We start from the raw sequence: 14,588 nt of genomic DNA, 5'->3' as shown, positions 1-14,588 counted from the left end.
TCGGCAATCAAAAAAAAAAAAAAAAAAAAGTAAAATGAATTTTTCTTTAAAGTATTTTAAAGAACAATACTTCTGTTCCCCAAGTACTTATTATATCATTTTTATTTAAGTGTTTATTTAATGAACAAATACATTATTTTGATATTCCTGGCCACACTCAGTGAGAATACCTGTTGGACCAGTTTGGGCAGATATAATGTCTATCCCTTTTTTAATGAGCATGAATTCCATCAAGTCTGCAGCAATTCATGGCTTAGAGGGAACAAGAAGGATCTGAGGTTGAAGAGGGCTTTTCTGATCTGTTGAGTTCAGAACAAGATTCACTGGCAGCTGGGCCAACTGCTTGGGGGAGGGGCTCTTTTTATGTGGTCAGCAGTGTGCTTCCTTTCTGACTGATGGGGATAGTCTGGCAACAAACAACTGGTCCCTGCCAGGTCACTGAAAACAGGTGAGCCACACCAGGTGGTCTGAAATGGGAACATTTCAACAGTAAGGTACTGTGTCAGAATCAAAGTCAGTCAGTCTTTCACTAACAACTAAGGTACTCACCGATAAAGTGCAATGTTGAGGCTCTCGAGCAAGCTATTGCATGTTATCTTCTGTATCTTACCATACCAGAACATACCATAATTTCTTAAACAGTGCAAGTTTAATTTACATAACTGTCCAAATAACTGTAGCTATATTCGACAGCTAATTACAGAAAATAAATTCAGTCCCACTCTCTTCCACACCTACACATGTTGTGTATCAGATACAGTACTAATTTTCCCAGGTGCAGATTGAATGTTTTCTTCAGTTAGCTCCAAACTATCCTGTTTTTGTGAAATAACTGATTAACAATAGATGAACAAATACAATATATTTTCATATATACTTCAAACATATCACACTTCTGAACAAATAAACAAATACATTTTCCCTGGATGAGTGTATGAGTAGGTTAAACTTATTTTTCCCCTGTAGCCCTACAGCTCTAGTATGCCTGTTCATGCACAGTCTACATGGTGGATAGCAAACCATGATTATAAACCACATGTACGCACTATCGTTTTATGGAGCTGTAATTTTGTGGTTATTTAGAAAAAAGAAGAATGAATGCAAATTTTAGTAGTAACTGTAACTAACTGTAACATATTTTATTAACCTTAAAGGTGAAGAAATAGCTATTAAACCGAACAAATTCCCTACCTGGGATGTTTTTGGGAGGTTTGGTGCAAGTCTTAATAAACTTTACAGCCAACACTCAGCTCATAAAGAGAGCACAGATAAAGTTGTGAGAAAGCAGGTGTTTCTGGTAGTGTAGTGTAATGATTCTGCTCTGAGGTTATAACTGTTAAGATTGCATATTGAAATCCAAAGTGGGGCATTACTATACTGAATTTGAGCTTCAGTGCTGGTCCCCTGCTCTGATACCATGTTTTTCATTAAAACTCGGGTTTAATGCTGGCGCACAGCTGCAGCCGAGTCCTTTGTAGAATCATGGAGCCATTTTGTTAGAATCGGTTGGATTCTGATCACATTTCACCATTTCCTGCATAGCAGAATGAATTTGAGTGTTTGAGTTTACAAGAGTTTCTGTTCCCCAGCACTGATACCATGTTTTTCATTAAAACATCCTTTGTAACGCATATAGACCTTTCTCACTCATGACGAGCCAAAACCACTTCACAACCATAATAAAAATGTTGGCTTTATAACCAGTTACTTCAACTACATAGCTATAGGAACCCTCTGAACCTATCTGTGTCGCTTTATACTTTGCCTCAGAAGTTGAAAAAATATATATTATATCATCACAAATGAAATATTTCCCTTTGAACCACACTTGGTGGTTTCTTTGTGTTAAAGTGTCACGCAATTGCATTTATGTTTTGTCACAATATTTTCATACTGGACTGTACATTTACATTAATTCAAGTGTTTTTCACCTCTGTTGTTTTTGATGTCATACATACAATTGTGAAACTGATTTTTAAAATTTATTTTAATTTTAAAAAGCAAGCTGCCATTCCTTAATATGTCTGTCAGTATTAAGGTTATTATAGTTTTATTATAAAGTATATGTTTTTAAAAATTTAGTTTTCATTTCTACTTTAGTTTGAACTACACTTTCTCATTGTTTAGTTTTGGTTTTAGAGTATGTTTGTTAATTGTATTTTAACATTTTTCTTTCACTAATTACAGTTTTTTTTTTGTAGTTTTTTCATATTTTGTTTAATTTTTGTTTTTGTCATTTTATTTCGGATCAATAGGAAGAAGATGTCTAAAAATGGCTGTGTATAGGGAATGTTTATTTTATGTTTAAGAAAGTACACCATATAAATCAATGAATTCCCTTGAGATAAACAAAATATGTTAAATCTAGTTTTCAGATAATAATGAGTGACTAAAAAACAATCGTTGTTCTAAATTTAAAGACATTTATTTATTTTTTATGTACTGTTTTGGATAATGCTGGAAACTACCACCAGTAGTATAACATTACCAGCATACAATTTACACACTAAAAATAATGGGTTGAAAACTACAGAAATTGGGTAGTTGTTAATTCAGCTGATGAGTAAATAATGGATAGCACACATTTTTGGGTCGATTCAACACATCAGTAACATTCCTGCACATTGGGTTGATCTTTTATCTCAAAGTTTAATATGGGTCAAACTAAATCATTAAATGGTTTATGTTCTCATGTTCTCATTTATTTATTTTTTAAAGTTAAAGTCACCAGATTTTATAATGATGCAGTTTGTAATATGCAACAGGTTTGCTACTTTGACAAAAGCCAATACACTGCAAAACCACTAAAGTTTTAAAAACACTTTATTTTAAAATGTTGCCGAATGGGGTTCTGACATTTGACAGGTCCTTGAAAATTCATAAAATGCCACAGAAATAAAAAAAATATCTAAAAATCTCAATTTATCCCTATTATCGAGGTGGTTAATGTAACATCCTTGTTTTTGAACAAAGCAATATAGATTCATTCTGTTTCACATAATCTTATTTTCATTTTTATTTCAGGTTATGAATATGTTTCATCACACCTCTCTATTTTAGTTTCAGTTAACGATAATTGGTTCAAGATTGTTTTTTTATTTTTAAATAAGTGGCTGCATACATATCTGAGTTTATTGGCGCTTGTGTAACTTAGGATTTACAGTATATAATAAATAAACTGCTCTTGTAAATGAGGCTTCCAAAGTGGTACACGATGAGCAAAGTCTGAATCATTAGATGGTCTCATAACCATGATTACCTATGTTTCCTTCATGAAATCACTATAAAATCCTAAATTGTTAAGATATGGTTCTACAGTTAAATACAATATAGACTTAAAGCTGTGTCATTAACAATAAGTAAAATCAAAAAGAGAACATATTTATAGTGGACTTTTTTTTGTTGCAAATCCACTGTTAAATATGGAACAGAAATGTATTTTTAAACATTTGGGGGATAGTCTTGCTTCAAAACTAAACTCTGACTTTATTATTTTATACATTGTAGTGTAATTTGTGTAGGTTCTTAGTACTTGTACTGGTACTTTACCTTGTATGTCAATAATGTAACATTTTATTTTTATATAATGTAATGTAATATTTTTATATGCTCGTAATATATTGCTAATGTGCACGTGTATGTATGTGTTATACCATGTTTCCTTTTATACTGAGGATTGATTTACAAAATGTCTGATCCCACTGAATATTCACCATTGGACATTAAGAGCAGGTATGTAGTCTCCTCCAAAGAGAGCCAAATGATTTTGGCTGTTTGCAAGCTAAAAGCATAAACTTCAATGGTAATTGCATTCTGTCAATCGGCGAGAAATTATTTTTAAAGTCACAAGCCAAAAAATGAAATTACCTTCAAGTCTAGCGCACCTTTGCTTGTCAGCCAAAACATTTGGAATCATATTAAGGTAAACAAGATTCCATTAAGAGAATGCACAAATTTTGGTCAACATTGGGATCCCAAGATATCTCATACTGTGATACTAGACATCACTAACTCTCAGTTGTTTTTCATGAGTTTTATTCTATGTTACCAAAGATTAAGACAACAACAAAAATATATATTGAAAAGATAATTATTTTAATATAATAATATCTATACAGAAACACCCTGATAGACCTAATGCAATGATATGAACAAACAAATGATTGCTGCCAGGTAATCTGAATCTAATTTTATGAGTGCCATTCTTACTTCAGATGCCATTATTTGTCTTTAAAAAATCAGCCTATACCTTAGCTGAGAAATATATTCTAGAAGTGTATTAATTCCCATGAATTACACACTGCACTTGGGAACAGAAAACACAATTACTTGTATAATCGTTAGCATTTCAAACATGGTCAGCTTGTAAAATAATGATTCTGTCATGTATTAATTTACAACATTAGAAAACATCTTGTAAATTAAATTATTCAAATGTAGATTTGAAATCATTTGACATGCCTGCTTCTATTCAAGTAAAAGTCAGAAATCTACCATGTTTGTTTGTTTGCTTTTCTGCTGAAAGTGACAGTGCTCCTCATATAATTAAAATCACCTGTTCCTTCAAGCAGGAGCTAGAGCAGATCATGGCCCAACAGACCAGTAAACAATGACCAGTCATATTCACACTTAAGGAATCTATTATAGTGTATTGTAAATACGTGGCTCTTTTGGAGGAAAATATAATGATAATATGTAATCATTTACATATACAGAGTGCTATAATATTTTATGGTCTTATTAATATATCCTATTTCAATGTATTGCAGTACATTCTGTAAGGGCAGATACAGAAATGAGTAAATAACTGTGTAGGTCGAGTTATTTATCTGTCTTCTCCTGATATCTTCAGTGCTCTTTTTGTCTCAAAGACCCTGTGGGATCCTTTGGTTATACCCATCCATAGCTACCCTTAAAAAGAGAACACAGAAAAAGAGCCAATGTGAAGCAGTATAATGCAGGATGATGGGGTGTGGGCATATTAAATATTTTAACCATTCATTTGAACAACATGCCAGCCATATCCATTTTCTCTGAAGAACTTAGTCACTGTGACTTTCAATTTTGTATTGTTTGTGTTGGTATATTGATAGTTATCATATTCTATAATTCTTTATCTCTTAATTTGCTTTATTCAACATTAGAAATACTGCCCAACTTTCTTAACACACAACTGTCTGGTTGCACCAGGCAGTAGCAACTGCAGTGGACCAAAATTCCCCACTGGTTCTATATATTGTGAAGTAGCTTCACCTTAATAACAGCTTACAGATTTAGTGGTGGAAGTGTGATGTGTCCAGGTGAATGCTGTACTGTTGGATGATAGGCTCCTGCTGGCCCAGGAGAGATTGTTGACATCATGGGAGGCCACACTGGATAGCCAATGGGAGGGAGCTGTGGTCCAGGAGAGCCATAGTGGTGGTGATGATGGACAGAACTTGCTTTGGGCTTGCTTGAATGCAGAGTGATGGGTGCTCCCAAGTAACTTCCCTAGTTGACGACATTTATCATAAAAATATTACTAATAATAACATTTATCATGACCAAATATTAATAATAACAATTATCTTAAGAAAATACTAGTAACATTTATAAGTCTAAATGTATGAAGTATCTTTTTAAGTAATAGGGACTTCACTGACCTGGCAATGAGGAGTAGCAGGATGGAGAGCAGAGTTAGGGTGGCTGGCGCCCCCTGGAGGCGAAAATGCCATGGGGGGAATGGCCTTCAGCATCATATTGTGCATAATGATCTGGTGCATTTGAGCATTCTGCATGAGCATCAGCTCAACCATGTCTAGGCCAGAAACATAACACATTCACTGATTCTGCTCCACCATACATGAGTCAAGAAAGGAACACTCAGACGAACATGTTTACAAGTGCTACACTACACTCGTCCTCAGACACCTTAGCAGTGCTGTTCTTATCAATATTGAATATACCAGCAGCTGCATATGTGCTTATGTCATATGCTAATGTTCTTGAAAAATGTATGTGGGCAGCTTATGTTACCCTCTTTGATGCTCCCTGATTTGACTGGTTGAAAAGGCTGTGGAGGCGGGATTTGTGCAATGAGAGGTTGCTGTGGGAGCTGTTGGATTATTGTTGCTGGCTGTTGTGGCATCTACAATGACAGAACACAGGAGGATCAGGTGCTTGGTTGCACCTTTAAAATAAAATACTGTTTTTTCTTTGATGAAACATTCTGAGGACATTGATTGTTTTATGGAGGAGCAAGCGTGTGCAGGCTTTGATCTCAAAAACCCCAACACATCACAGACAGATACACTGATGGCCTCTACCAGCAAAGTCTACATCGAGAGGTGGGTCCCACCATGTGCTGAATGATGCGTGGGGGTGGTGGCGGTGGTGGTGCTGGCGGTGGGGGTAGCACTGCAGGTAGTGTTGCGGGCAGAGGCGGTGACTGGTAGATGTGGATGGGCTGAGGTGCGAGGCGAGGGTCCTGTCGGTATCGCCTGTGCGTCATCCCACCCCAAGTATGAGGCCGCCCGTTATCATCCAGTAACTGCTGGTCCTAAAAGAAGGGCACAGATACAGTATGCACACACTCACACACCAATGCATGCACCTGTACTGTATACAGCATGTGCTAAGGTTTTACCTAAAAAAGGCAATAAGAACATAACCTTGAGCAGTAGCAAAACTAGTTATGATTGGATATCATAAAACAGCTATGAGTGCAATAAAATATTTGCTTTGAGATTTTTCGGATGAAAATTCAGTTTTTAATGCAGTTAATCAGTGAAAGTACGAGCAATAAACAGGAAACATAACAGCACAATACATAGGGGGCCTGTGCTCTCCTTTTCCTACTCTTTCTACTTCCCATACATTTTCCACAGTGAATGAATGGCAAGCAAAAGGACTGTGAAAACTTGCAACATGAAACATTCTGCACACAATTAGATGAACACATGAAATTACATTCATTTAAAAATGAATTCAAACTGAATTAAATTTGACAGAATTTTCCTGGTTTGAAAATATGGACAAAACACAGAAAAAAGTTTGTTTTAATGCACACTAAGGTGTGAATCCCTTCAAGCACGCTTGGTATGAAAGTGCACTTATTTGTAAGTTGCTGCTGGTGGGTCATAACAACCGTTAATAATTACATTTTGCAAAGTTGAAGTTTGAATCAATAATCAGACACTTTTTTTGGTCAAAGGTCAACCAAGAACTGAAGATTAGTATTGTGCTTTAGAGGTGACTAATGTTTCTGAGCTGAGTGTATGACTAGCTCATGATAAGCAGGTTGTATGTAAACAGATAATTGTCTGAACTGACAGGCGTGAAGTGGTAGAAAAAAATCTTGTCATCGGCTTGTGTGCCACACAGTACATGCTGAATATCAACTAACATAACTGTTAATATCTAATAAACGATAATATATATATGTAAACCATAACATTAGGATATGATGTCTATAATGATACCCTCAGTTTCTGAAGCAGGTCCCGCTTTCTTCTCATTGCATTGTGCAAAGCATCTTCAAGACCATCAGCACTCCCTGCACCCATAAAGTAAGGACAAATATTATGAAATACTCTATATGTTGTTTAAATTCTCTGGTTTTGCTTTAAATTCAATACTTTTAATTAACTTTAGTGCTGTTGCACTAAGTTAAAACACAAAGCATACTGTGCATACAGTCATAAATGAATAAAAAATAATAGGAATGCTAATCTTACACTACAATTTTTTTTTCACTGAATCAACATCATTTTATTTGAGCTCACATGCTGACAAAACAATTGCAAAAACAAAAGTGTCCAGGTGCACAAAAATAAAATAAAAACAAAAAACAAGATGTGCAGATATTTCATTTGCTCATTCAGACCTTCATCACACTCTTGATTTTTTAAACCATTTGTTTGTTCTCCATGTATTTGTTTTCTCCCAGTTTATAATTCCCAATTGAATTTGCATGCCTGTACCCCTACATCACCATCTCTGTCTATTTGAGAGACCAAAATATAGCGTGCCCATCTTCTAAAATGCACACAGTGAACTGCTACATCTTTTTACTCTACAGCCCACCAACTGACATTTGCAGCCATTGCTTCAGAGGAAACGAAAAGTATCACAGCAACTGAAACCCTTCCTCAGTGGGCAATGCTATTGGCAGTTATAAATGTCCAGTACGGCTGAAAGATTCCATGGACAACCAGAAATGAGCAAATTTGCATGCCTGTACTGTGTGCTTTGATTTTAACTCATTTTGAAGCACACAGACATTTTATGATAATATTCTCATTTCTTGTTAAGGCACTGCAATAATTACTAATGTGGGCCCTCTATATGGAAGTGATTAAATGAAAGTGACTTTCTTTCACGCTTAGCCTGTACATTAATGTACAGCAATGCTGAAATTCAATCTGGTTATGCATATCAGATTACAGGCTAACACATAAAGTCCAAGGCTCTAACAGACTCTTACTCATGGAGAGTGCTGTTCCTGCTCTTTCATCAAGATTCTCCCTCTCATTCTCCAGTCTCTGTAGAGGACACACATTTACAATTGAACATGTCACAGCACACAATCCAGCGTATTGTTGCTCTGAGAGAACAAGCAAAACAGGGAGTGTTTATGTCCCCTCCCAACCATAGCAATGCCTCAATTTAGAAGAGGAAACGGGGGACTGATGCTTAACTGAAAGGGTGACCTAGGAAGTGGTTGAAACAACGGGATTTCCCATAGGGGAAACTTTAATAACACAACCTCTCTCTCCAAACGACGTGTTTCCATTATCAGTTGATTGCAAAAAACAATATTTTAAAAATATTAATAAAATAAAAAACTACACAACAGGCGTTTATGTCATAGAACACTCCACGACATTCTATGTTGTTGACCAGCAAGAGCTTGATGGCACAATAGTCTGATGTATAGTTTTTGATATTATTGTAAATCTGGGGATAACATTCTGAGGCCCAGTCACTTCTATGTAGTAGGTGGGACTTTAACGCTCTATTATAGTGCTTTAGATGATACAATAATTGGGGGGAAATTTGTCAAAAATAACATATTAATTACTGACACCAGCCAACAGTCAACGAACTAACCAAAGAAAATTAAGTACAGATCAAAATTTGCGCTGGAAAGCCTTTGGTAGCCTATTTTTTTCTTTGGTGAGAAGAGAAGCACCATTCTCACACCGGTTCACAATGGTTTGAATAATGGATCAGAACTATTCCATTAAATTGTTTATGACAGAACTCTGGCTCAGCTGAGATAATAAACTGCATGTAGCACATCAAAGATAACATCGAACACTCACCTTTTCCAGTAGCCTCAGCTTCAGCCTGGTCATCTGATCCAGCACAGGGTCTGCCATGGGAAGTGTCCGAAACAAGGAATCTTTTTCACCTGAGCCCTGAGGCCAAGCAGCAGTGTGGCTGGATTTATCTTAGTGTGATAGAGTGAAAACATGCATCCACAAAGTCATCTCAGAATTATGAAAGCTGCTAGCAAGAGCATGGGGAGTCATTGTCTCAACAGCCAAAAATGCGCTCAACCTTGGCCCTGAATCTCTGGCCTTCTGAGTCAGGTTTTTTGTGTTTCCCTTTTCGTCTCCATGTCAAACAATGGTCACCTGCCCTGTTGCTATGCAAGCCTGTTTCCTTCAGCCCAGCCCTACTCTACAAACTGGTTGCTAGTAACCAGGGTAGCAACCTGCCACTCCAGTCCAGGCTGCCAAAACAACCCATCTCCAGGCAAGCGGAAGCATGTCAGACTGACTTTATGATTAAATACCACATTTCAATTCATTCTACATGATCATTTTTATATAGTTTCAGCCCCCTGCCCCCCTCCCACCCACACATATTAACATTTATTAATAAAAGTAATGTTAATCAAAACAAAATACTTAATTTAAAAAAACTGTATTCATTTAGCTTTCATATTCCATATTTAAGTTATTGTACGTCGCTTTGGATAAAATTGTCTACCAAATAAATGTAATGTAAGTGATTTAGCTATCGTCCTGGTACAGGATGACACCATGTCACATGCAACAGTGGCTCAGTTGAGCTTCCCTGTAAAGCACTTTGAGGCCATTAAAGGCAAATGTAATACATTATTACAATGATTAACAGTATATAACTGCAATATATAAAACCAAGAAAGCTCATGTGAATATATAAGAATCAGAATCAGAATCAGAATCAGAATCGGGTTTATTGCCAAGTAGGTTTACACATACAAGGAATTTGTTTTGGTCAGGTGGTGCGTAACAGTGAACATAAAATAAGATAAGAAAGGGGACTATGATGCTTTTAATAATTAAAATCTAGTGGTTGGTTACACTTCAGAAATATTTTTACGGTAAAATGTTGGTAAAATAAAATAGCATCGTTCAATGATATCAGTCCCACAAACGTTTACTTTTAGTATCGCCGTTGTTAAGAGGCGGTGTAAGTAAGTAACAGGTTTTCAAATGGCCCGCTTAAGTTACCCGGGCATAAAGTTTGCGCATTACTATTGGCTGTTTTGTGGTGGGGAGGTCTTATGGACTACAAATGAACGAAAAAAATTATGAAAACCAAACAGTTGTGTAAAAGCTCTTCGTACTTAAACAAGAGGTCAACGCGTTTATTTTCTCATTCACTACCGATAGGCCATTACACATGCCAAATGAGAGGTCACTTGCAACTATTGGTTGTTGACTGTCCATCACAGATTCAAGTGTGTAGTGTAAAGAGTTTTCGAAGGTATCGGGAAAACAGTCTGGAGCGGTTTATTTCATTGGTCAGGAAATCTTCTTTGAGCGCTTTGATTGGCTTTGTCGAATAGGGGTATTCGATAAGGGCGGAGTTGACGGTGCTTGGCGGCCATGTTGAAATTGTTACTGACAGTTATTCGGAGGACTTTGTTGTGAACAGTGAGATAAGCATTCACGGATATATTTTGTTCACGCAAATATAGTTGAATATTTATTGTTTTATTTTATTTAACACATGGACCAAGAAGAAAGGCAAAAGAAACTGGAGGCCGGAAGAGCCAAGGTCTGTACCCGTGCATTAAGTAGCTAGCTAGCAATCTTTATGGCAAACTAGACAATGCTATTCATGTTAGCTTGCTAGCTAAGTTGCCTAGACTAATGTTAGTTTAATTAATTCTCTTTAACAAAAACAAAGATGACCTTAAGCTTATTTCATTGTCCGGTTTTCGAATGTCAGAAAAGTTTAATGACATTAATAAAGTTTAATGTTGGCTACCGATAATCTGGCTAACATAGTTAACTATGCGACATGATAAAAGTGTAACGTTACTGTTTAAAATGGCTGGCTAACGTAATTGCTAGCTAAATAAACGTTGGTGTTTCAGCTAGCTAACTAAAGAAAGCTTGCAATACTGGATTAATACACTCTACTTTTATGTATAGCTATCTAGCTAACTATGCAACTGCCCTGGCGGTTTGCATCCTGGACAGCTAACTAGTCTAATGCATTCGGTGGCAGTTCCCCATGAGCGAACCTGCGTGTTAAACTTAAAGCAATCGTGGCTAACGTTAATCAGCAAACTTAATCATCATAGGTTAACTTGCTAGACTAGCTAAACGTCCACCTTTTTTACAGGTGACTTTTAGGTAGACTAGGCGACGTTGTAACTGGATAGATAACCGGTATGGTGATAATAAGGAAAGGAAAAGCGATCTGTTTTTTTCGCGTGTGTAGCAATTGGCTAACTGACCGTTATAATAATGTAGACCAGCTAGTCTAATCAATTTGAAACCCTGTTGCTCTAGTTAAGGAACGCTCCGGTTTCATCAATAAATGAAACCGAAACCTTATGAAAACTAGCGTTAGCTAAGTTGCTGGCTCGCTAACTGCACAGCTAGCGGTTGGTAGCTGCTTAAACTGTCTTAATTTAACCGTAAAATGTTCATAATAATGTACAACTGTGAAATGCCTGTGTCACATTTATAATGCTTATTTTGAAAAACAAAAAGCTTAGCTATATTAGGTAGCTAGTTCCACAAATGCAACTTCGGCGCTATCTTGGGCATATCTCGAAGTTATTTAGACTAGCTAGCTAGCAATCGGTAGCAAAATGAATTTATTAAAACCGTTAGTCTAGCGATATACCCGGAACGTGATCCACCTGCGCATAAGCGCGTGCAAGCAGTTTAGCAGAAAAAGTAACATTAAAAAGTACCCTGCAAATGCCGACAATTAAAATGTTGTGAATATGATTGAGATTAGGTTGAATAAACTACCAGTGTGATGACCTGGATCGAACCGTTCCTAAACACAAAGTGCGACGCATACTTGGCCAAGTTACTTGTTAGATTACGTTATCTTTAAGAGATCGTGCTGTTATATCAACGGTGAGTGATACGAAGCGTGTCGGTGTCTACACGTCTGATCTCAGCACAGTGGGTTAACATTAGGTAGTATTTAACTGTTTCTGAGAATGACCTGCCTGTGCATAGGTGCAGGTCATTTTCTAGGCAGCTGGTGAGGCTGTTGGAATTTGATACAAGCCTGTCTCCGGGAGGGACCGGTCCTCCTCACAGCTGGCGGGTTAAATATAGCTCGCTTGAAGTGCTGACAACTTTTGAGATCTTCTGGGGAAATATCTCGGAGAGCGCAACGTTTAATTCCGCTTTATACAGATTATTGTTTTCAAAGCTTCTTCTTGACAATATTCCTCTAGTTACAGTAAAGAAAATCTGAAGTACAAAATGAAAGCTTTTCTTTTTAAAATAGTATAGCGTGTGTATAAGAAGGCTATGCCTTTTAAATTAAGACTTATTGCAAAAGCAATTTTTGCAGATTTATGAAATATCAAAATAATACCAAACGATGAGCTATTTCGAAATACAGATTCTGTTCTACAGAAACTTAGCAGAAGTTAGTTTAATAATTAAGCGTAGTGTTTAACGCACTGCTAAAGTCAGAGCGATGTACAGTCTGTACTGGGAAAAGACATTTGCCCCCTTTACATCGCTTCCTCTTGTAGTTAATTGCTCTTGCAGACTACGATCACGGCCCGTAGGTGGCACTTCAGTTCTTCCGAGAACTTGACTGGGAAACTTGGATGCTAATTCACCAAAATCAATTTCATTGTGCTTCGAACAACTTCTCCATCTGTCATGTTTGTCGTTAAACTTTTGCATAAATGAGATGTATCTGGCCCTTGAAAGGACTTTGCTTTGCACATTCAAGTGGCAGTAAGACAGTAGCATGAAAACACTAAGTGCAAAAAGTTAAAATAAGTATTTTTTCTTTTTTAAAGTTAAAGTTCTTGATCATTCAGGAGGTCAAGGACCTGAATTCTTGAGGGTAAATGGGGTCATTTTTGTTCTTGTTGGAGCCATTGGGTCACACTAGCCAGAAAGAAAGGGCACATACATACATCTATGTACAAAGATTTGCATGTGAAAAATGTTAGTGTGATTAAAATTACAACGTTCCCAGTTCAGTTTGATTTTTTTAAGTGTTTGAAATTGCTTTTTAAAGCTGATTCATAATAGCTCATAATAAATCATACCATGCAAACATTGAGCCTACAAGGCATTTTGCTAGTTTTTGAGGAAAGTTAAATTCATTTCAATGATAGCATAACCAAATGCTGACTACGATTTTTACTTTTGGGGATATCTGTCACTTATTGTTCAAAATAGCTAGTAATACTAAAAGTAGCTTAGGAAAGCAGGGTGCATATTTTTGGAAAAAATTTTGGAATGCAGTCCTGACTGAGCATGATAACTGACACTACTACATGTCGTGTCTAACTGTTTTCAGACATTGATGCTACTCATGTTAGCCACTGATGCATGGTAGGTGCGCTCCTGCAGTTGCCCTTGGCCTCAGAACTGGAGTTGGTCTCTGGGCGCTGCACTGTGGCTGCCCACTGCTCCTAAGTAACTAGGATGGGTCAAATGCAGAGGATAAATTACCCCACGGGGTTCAATAAAAGTATATCTTATCTTACGGACGTAAGTTCACGTGGACAGCAAATTCACAAAAATGCTTTGTATATGTACCTACTTCATATTGAAAGCCTAAAATATTTCCGTAGAGTTTGGCTGAACTATCAGTTGTCACAACATGAGCCTTTATTAAATCTTTAATCTGTTCTGGAAATAACTACCTAATTATTTCGTACTGCTTTGTGTTACATTTTTATCATTCCTGTTCAGGTTTGACTTAAACCTGTATGCAAGGTTTTTTCCTTGAATTCAATTTTTTTCTCATCAAACCAGAAGATCAAGGAATACGTACTTTTTCACATTTATAAACAGAAAAATAATACATTTCCTTTGATATGAAGTATGTCAAGACTGGAGCTGTAAGGCTAACATAGCATATCTGTTATGTACGGATATCTTCTGCTGTTTTACTTCTTCCAGGACCATGGTCTTTGAATGGCCAGTATGCGGTAGTCCCGTCGTGGGCAGTATAAGGGGCAGACTTCTTTCAGGTTATATTTTAAAAAAAAAAAAAACCCTTTACAATCTCAACGGAATGGTATTAGAGTTGCTTTATTATGTGTAATTTAACTAATAACTATAATGAATTGCATTATTTTGATTGGCTGGGCTCTTTAATCA

At 36.6% G+C, this 14,588-nt stretch overlaps 2 protein-coding genes across 13 annotated transcripts in view; one reads left to right on the top strand and one right to left on the bottom strand.

Moving 5' to 3' along the window:
• Window positions 1–4,074: 4,074 nt before the first annotated feature.
• On the bottom strand, window positions 4,075–9,739 carry zgc:112416 (uncharacterized protein LOC550509 homolog). 4 transcript variants are annotated; one of them, XM_064327527.1, is made up of 8 exons: window positions 9,306–9,739; window positions 8,465–8,522; window positions 7,461–7,534; window positions 6,338–6,538; window positions 6,016–6,127; window positions 5,643–5,797; window positions 5,270–5,490; window positions 4,075–4,906 (listed from the first exon to the last, which is right to left on the bottom strand). In XM_064327527.1, the coding sequence occupies exons 1-8, from the start codon at window positions 9,360–9,362 to the stop codon at window positions 4,891–4,893; spliced, it is 894 nt and encodes a 297-aa protein (XP_064183597.1). In that variant the 5' UTR covers window positions 9,363–9,739; the 3' UTR covers window positions 4,075–4,890. The 4 variants fall into 4 exon arrangements, with proteins under 4 accessions (XP_064183597.1, XP_064183598.1, XP_064183599.1 ...); XM_064327528.1 differs by having other exon boundaries at window positions 4,075–4,911; window positions 5,254–5,490; window positions 9,306–9,738; XM_064327529.1 differs by having other exon boundaries at window positions 5,254–5,490; window positions 9,306–9,738.
• Window positions 9,740–10,861: 1,122 nt separating this feature from the next.
• pcnt (pericentrin) overlaps window positions 10,862–14,588 on the top strand; it is a 53,712-nt gene continuing 49,985 nt past the window's right edge. For 8 of the 9 annotated variants that reach the window (XM_064327524.1, XM_064327517.1, XM_064327521.1 and 5 more), the window contains exon 1: window positions 10,863–11,034. In XM_064327524.1, coding sequence (XP_064183594.1) covers window positions 10,987–11,034 — 48 coding nt within the window. In that variant the 5' untranslated portion in view covers window positions 10,863–10,986. Of the gene's footprint in view, window positions 11,035–14,588 lie in introns of all 9 variants that reach the window. The other variant, XM_064327518.1, reaches the window with a different exon arrangement.

The sequence above is a fragment of the Anguilla rostrata genome, chromosome 3, assembly GCF_018555375.3.
Source record: "Anguilla rostrata isolate EN2019 chromosome 3, ASM1855537v3, whole genome shotgun sequence".
Taxonomy (NCBI): domain Eukaryota; kingdom Metazoa; phylum Chordata; class Actinopteri; order Anguilliformes; family Anguillidae; genus Anguilla; species Anguilla rostrata.
This window is presented reverse-complemented; position numbering and strand designations above follow the sequence as displayed.

Coding starts and splice junctions, on each gene's coding strand:
- zgc:112416 (XM_064327526.1), bottom strand. CDS start 9,362: ATGGCAGACCCTGTGCTGGATCAGATGACCAGGCTGAAGCTGAGGCTA. Junction 8,523..9,305: donor AGCTGAGGCTACTGGAAAAG/GTGAGTGTTCGA, acceptor TGTCCTCTACAG/AGACTGGAGAATGAGAGGGA. Junction 5,491..5,642: donor CTGCTACTCCTCATTGCCAG/GTCAGTGAAGTC, acceptor GTCGTCAACTAG/GGAAGTTACTTGGGAGCACC.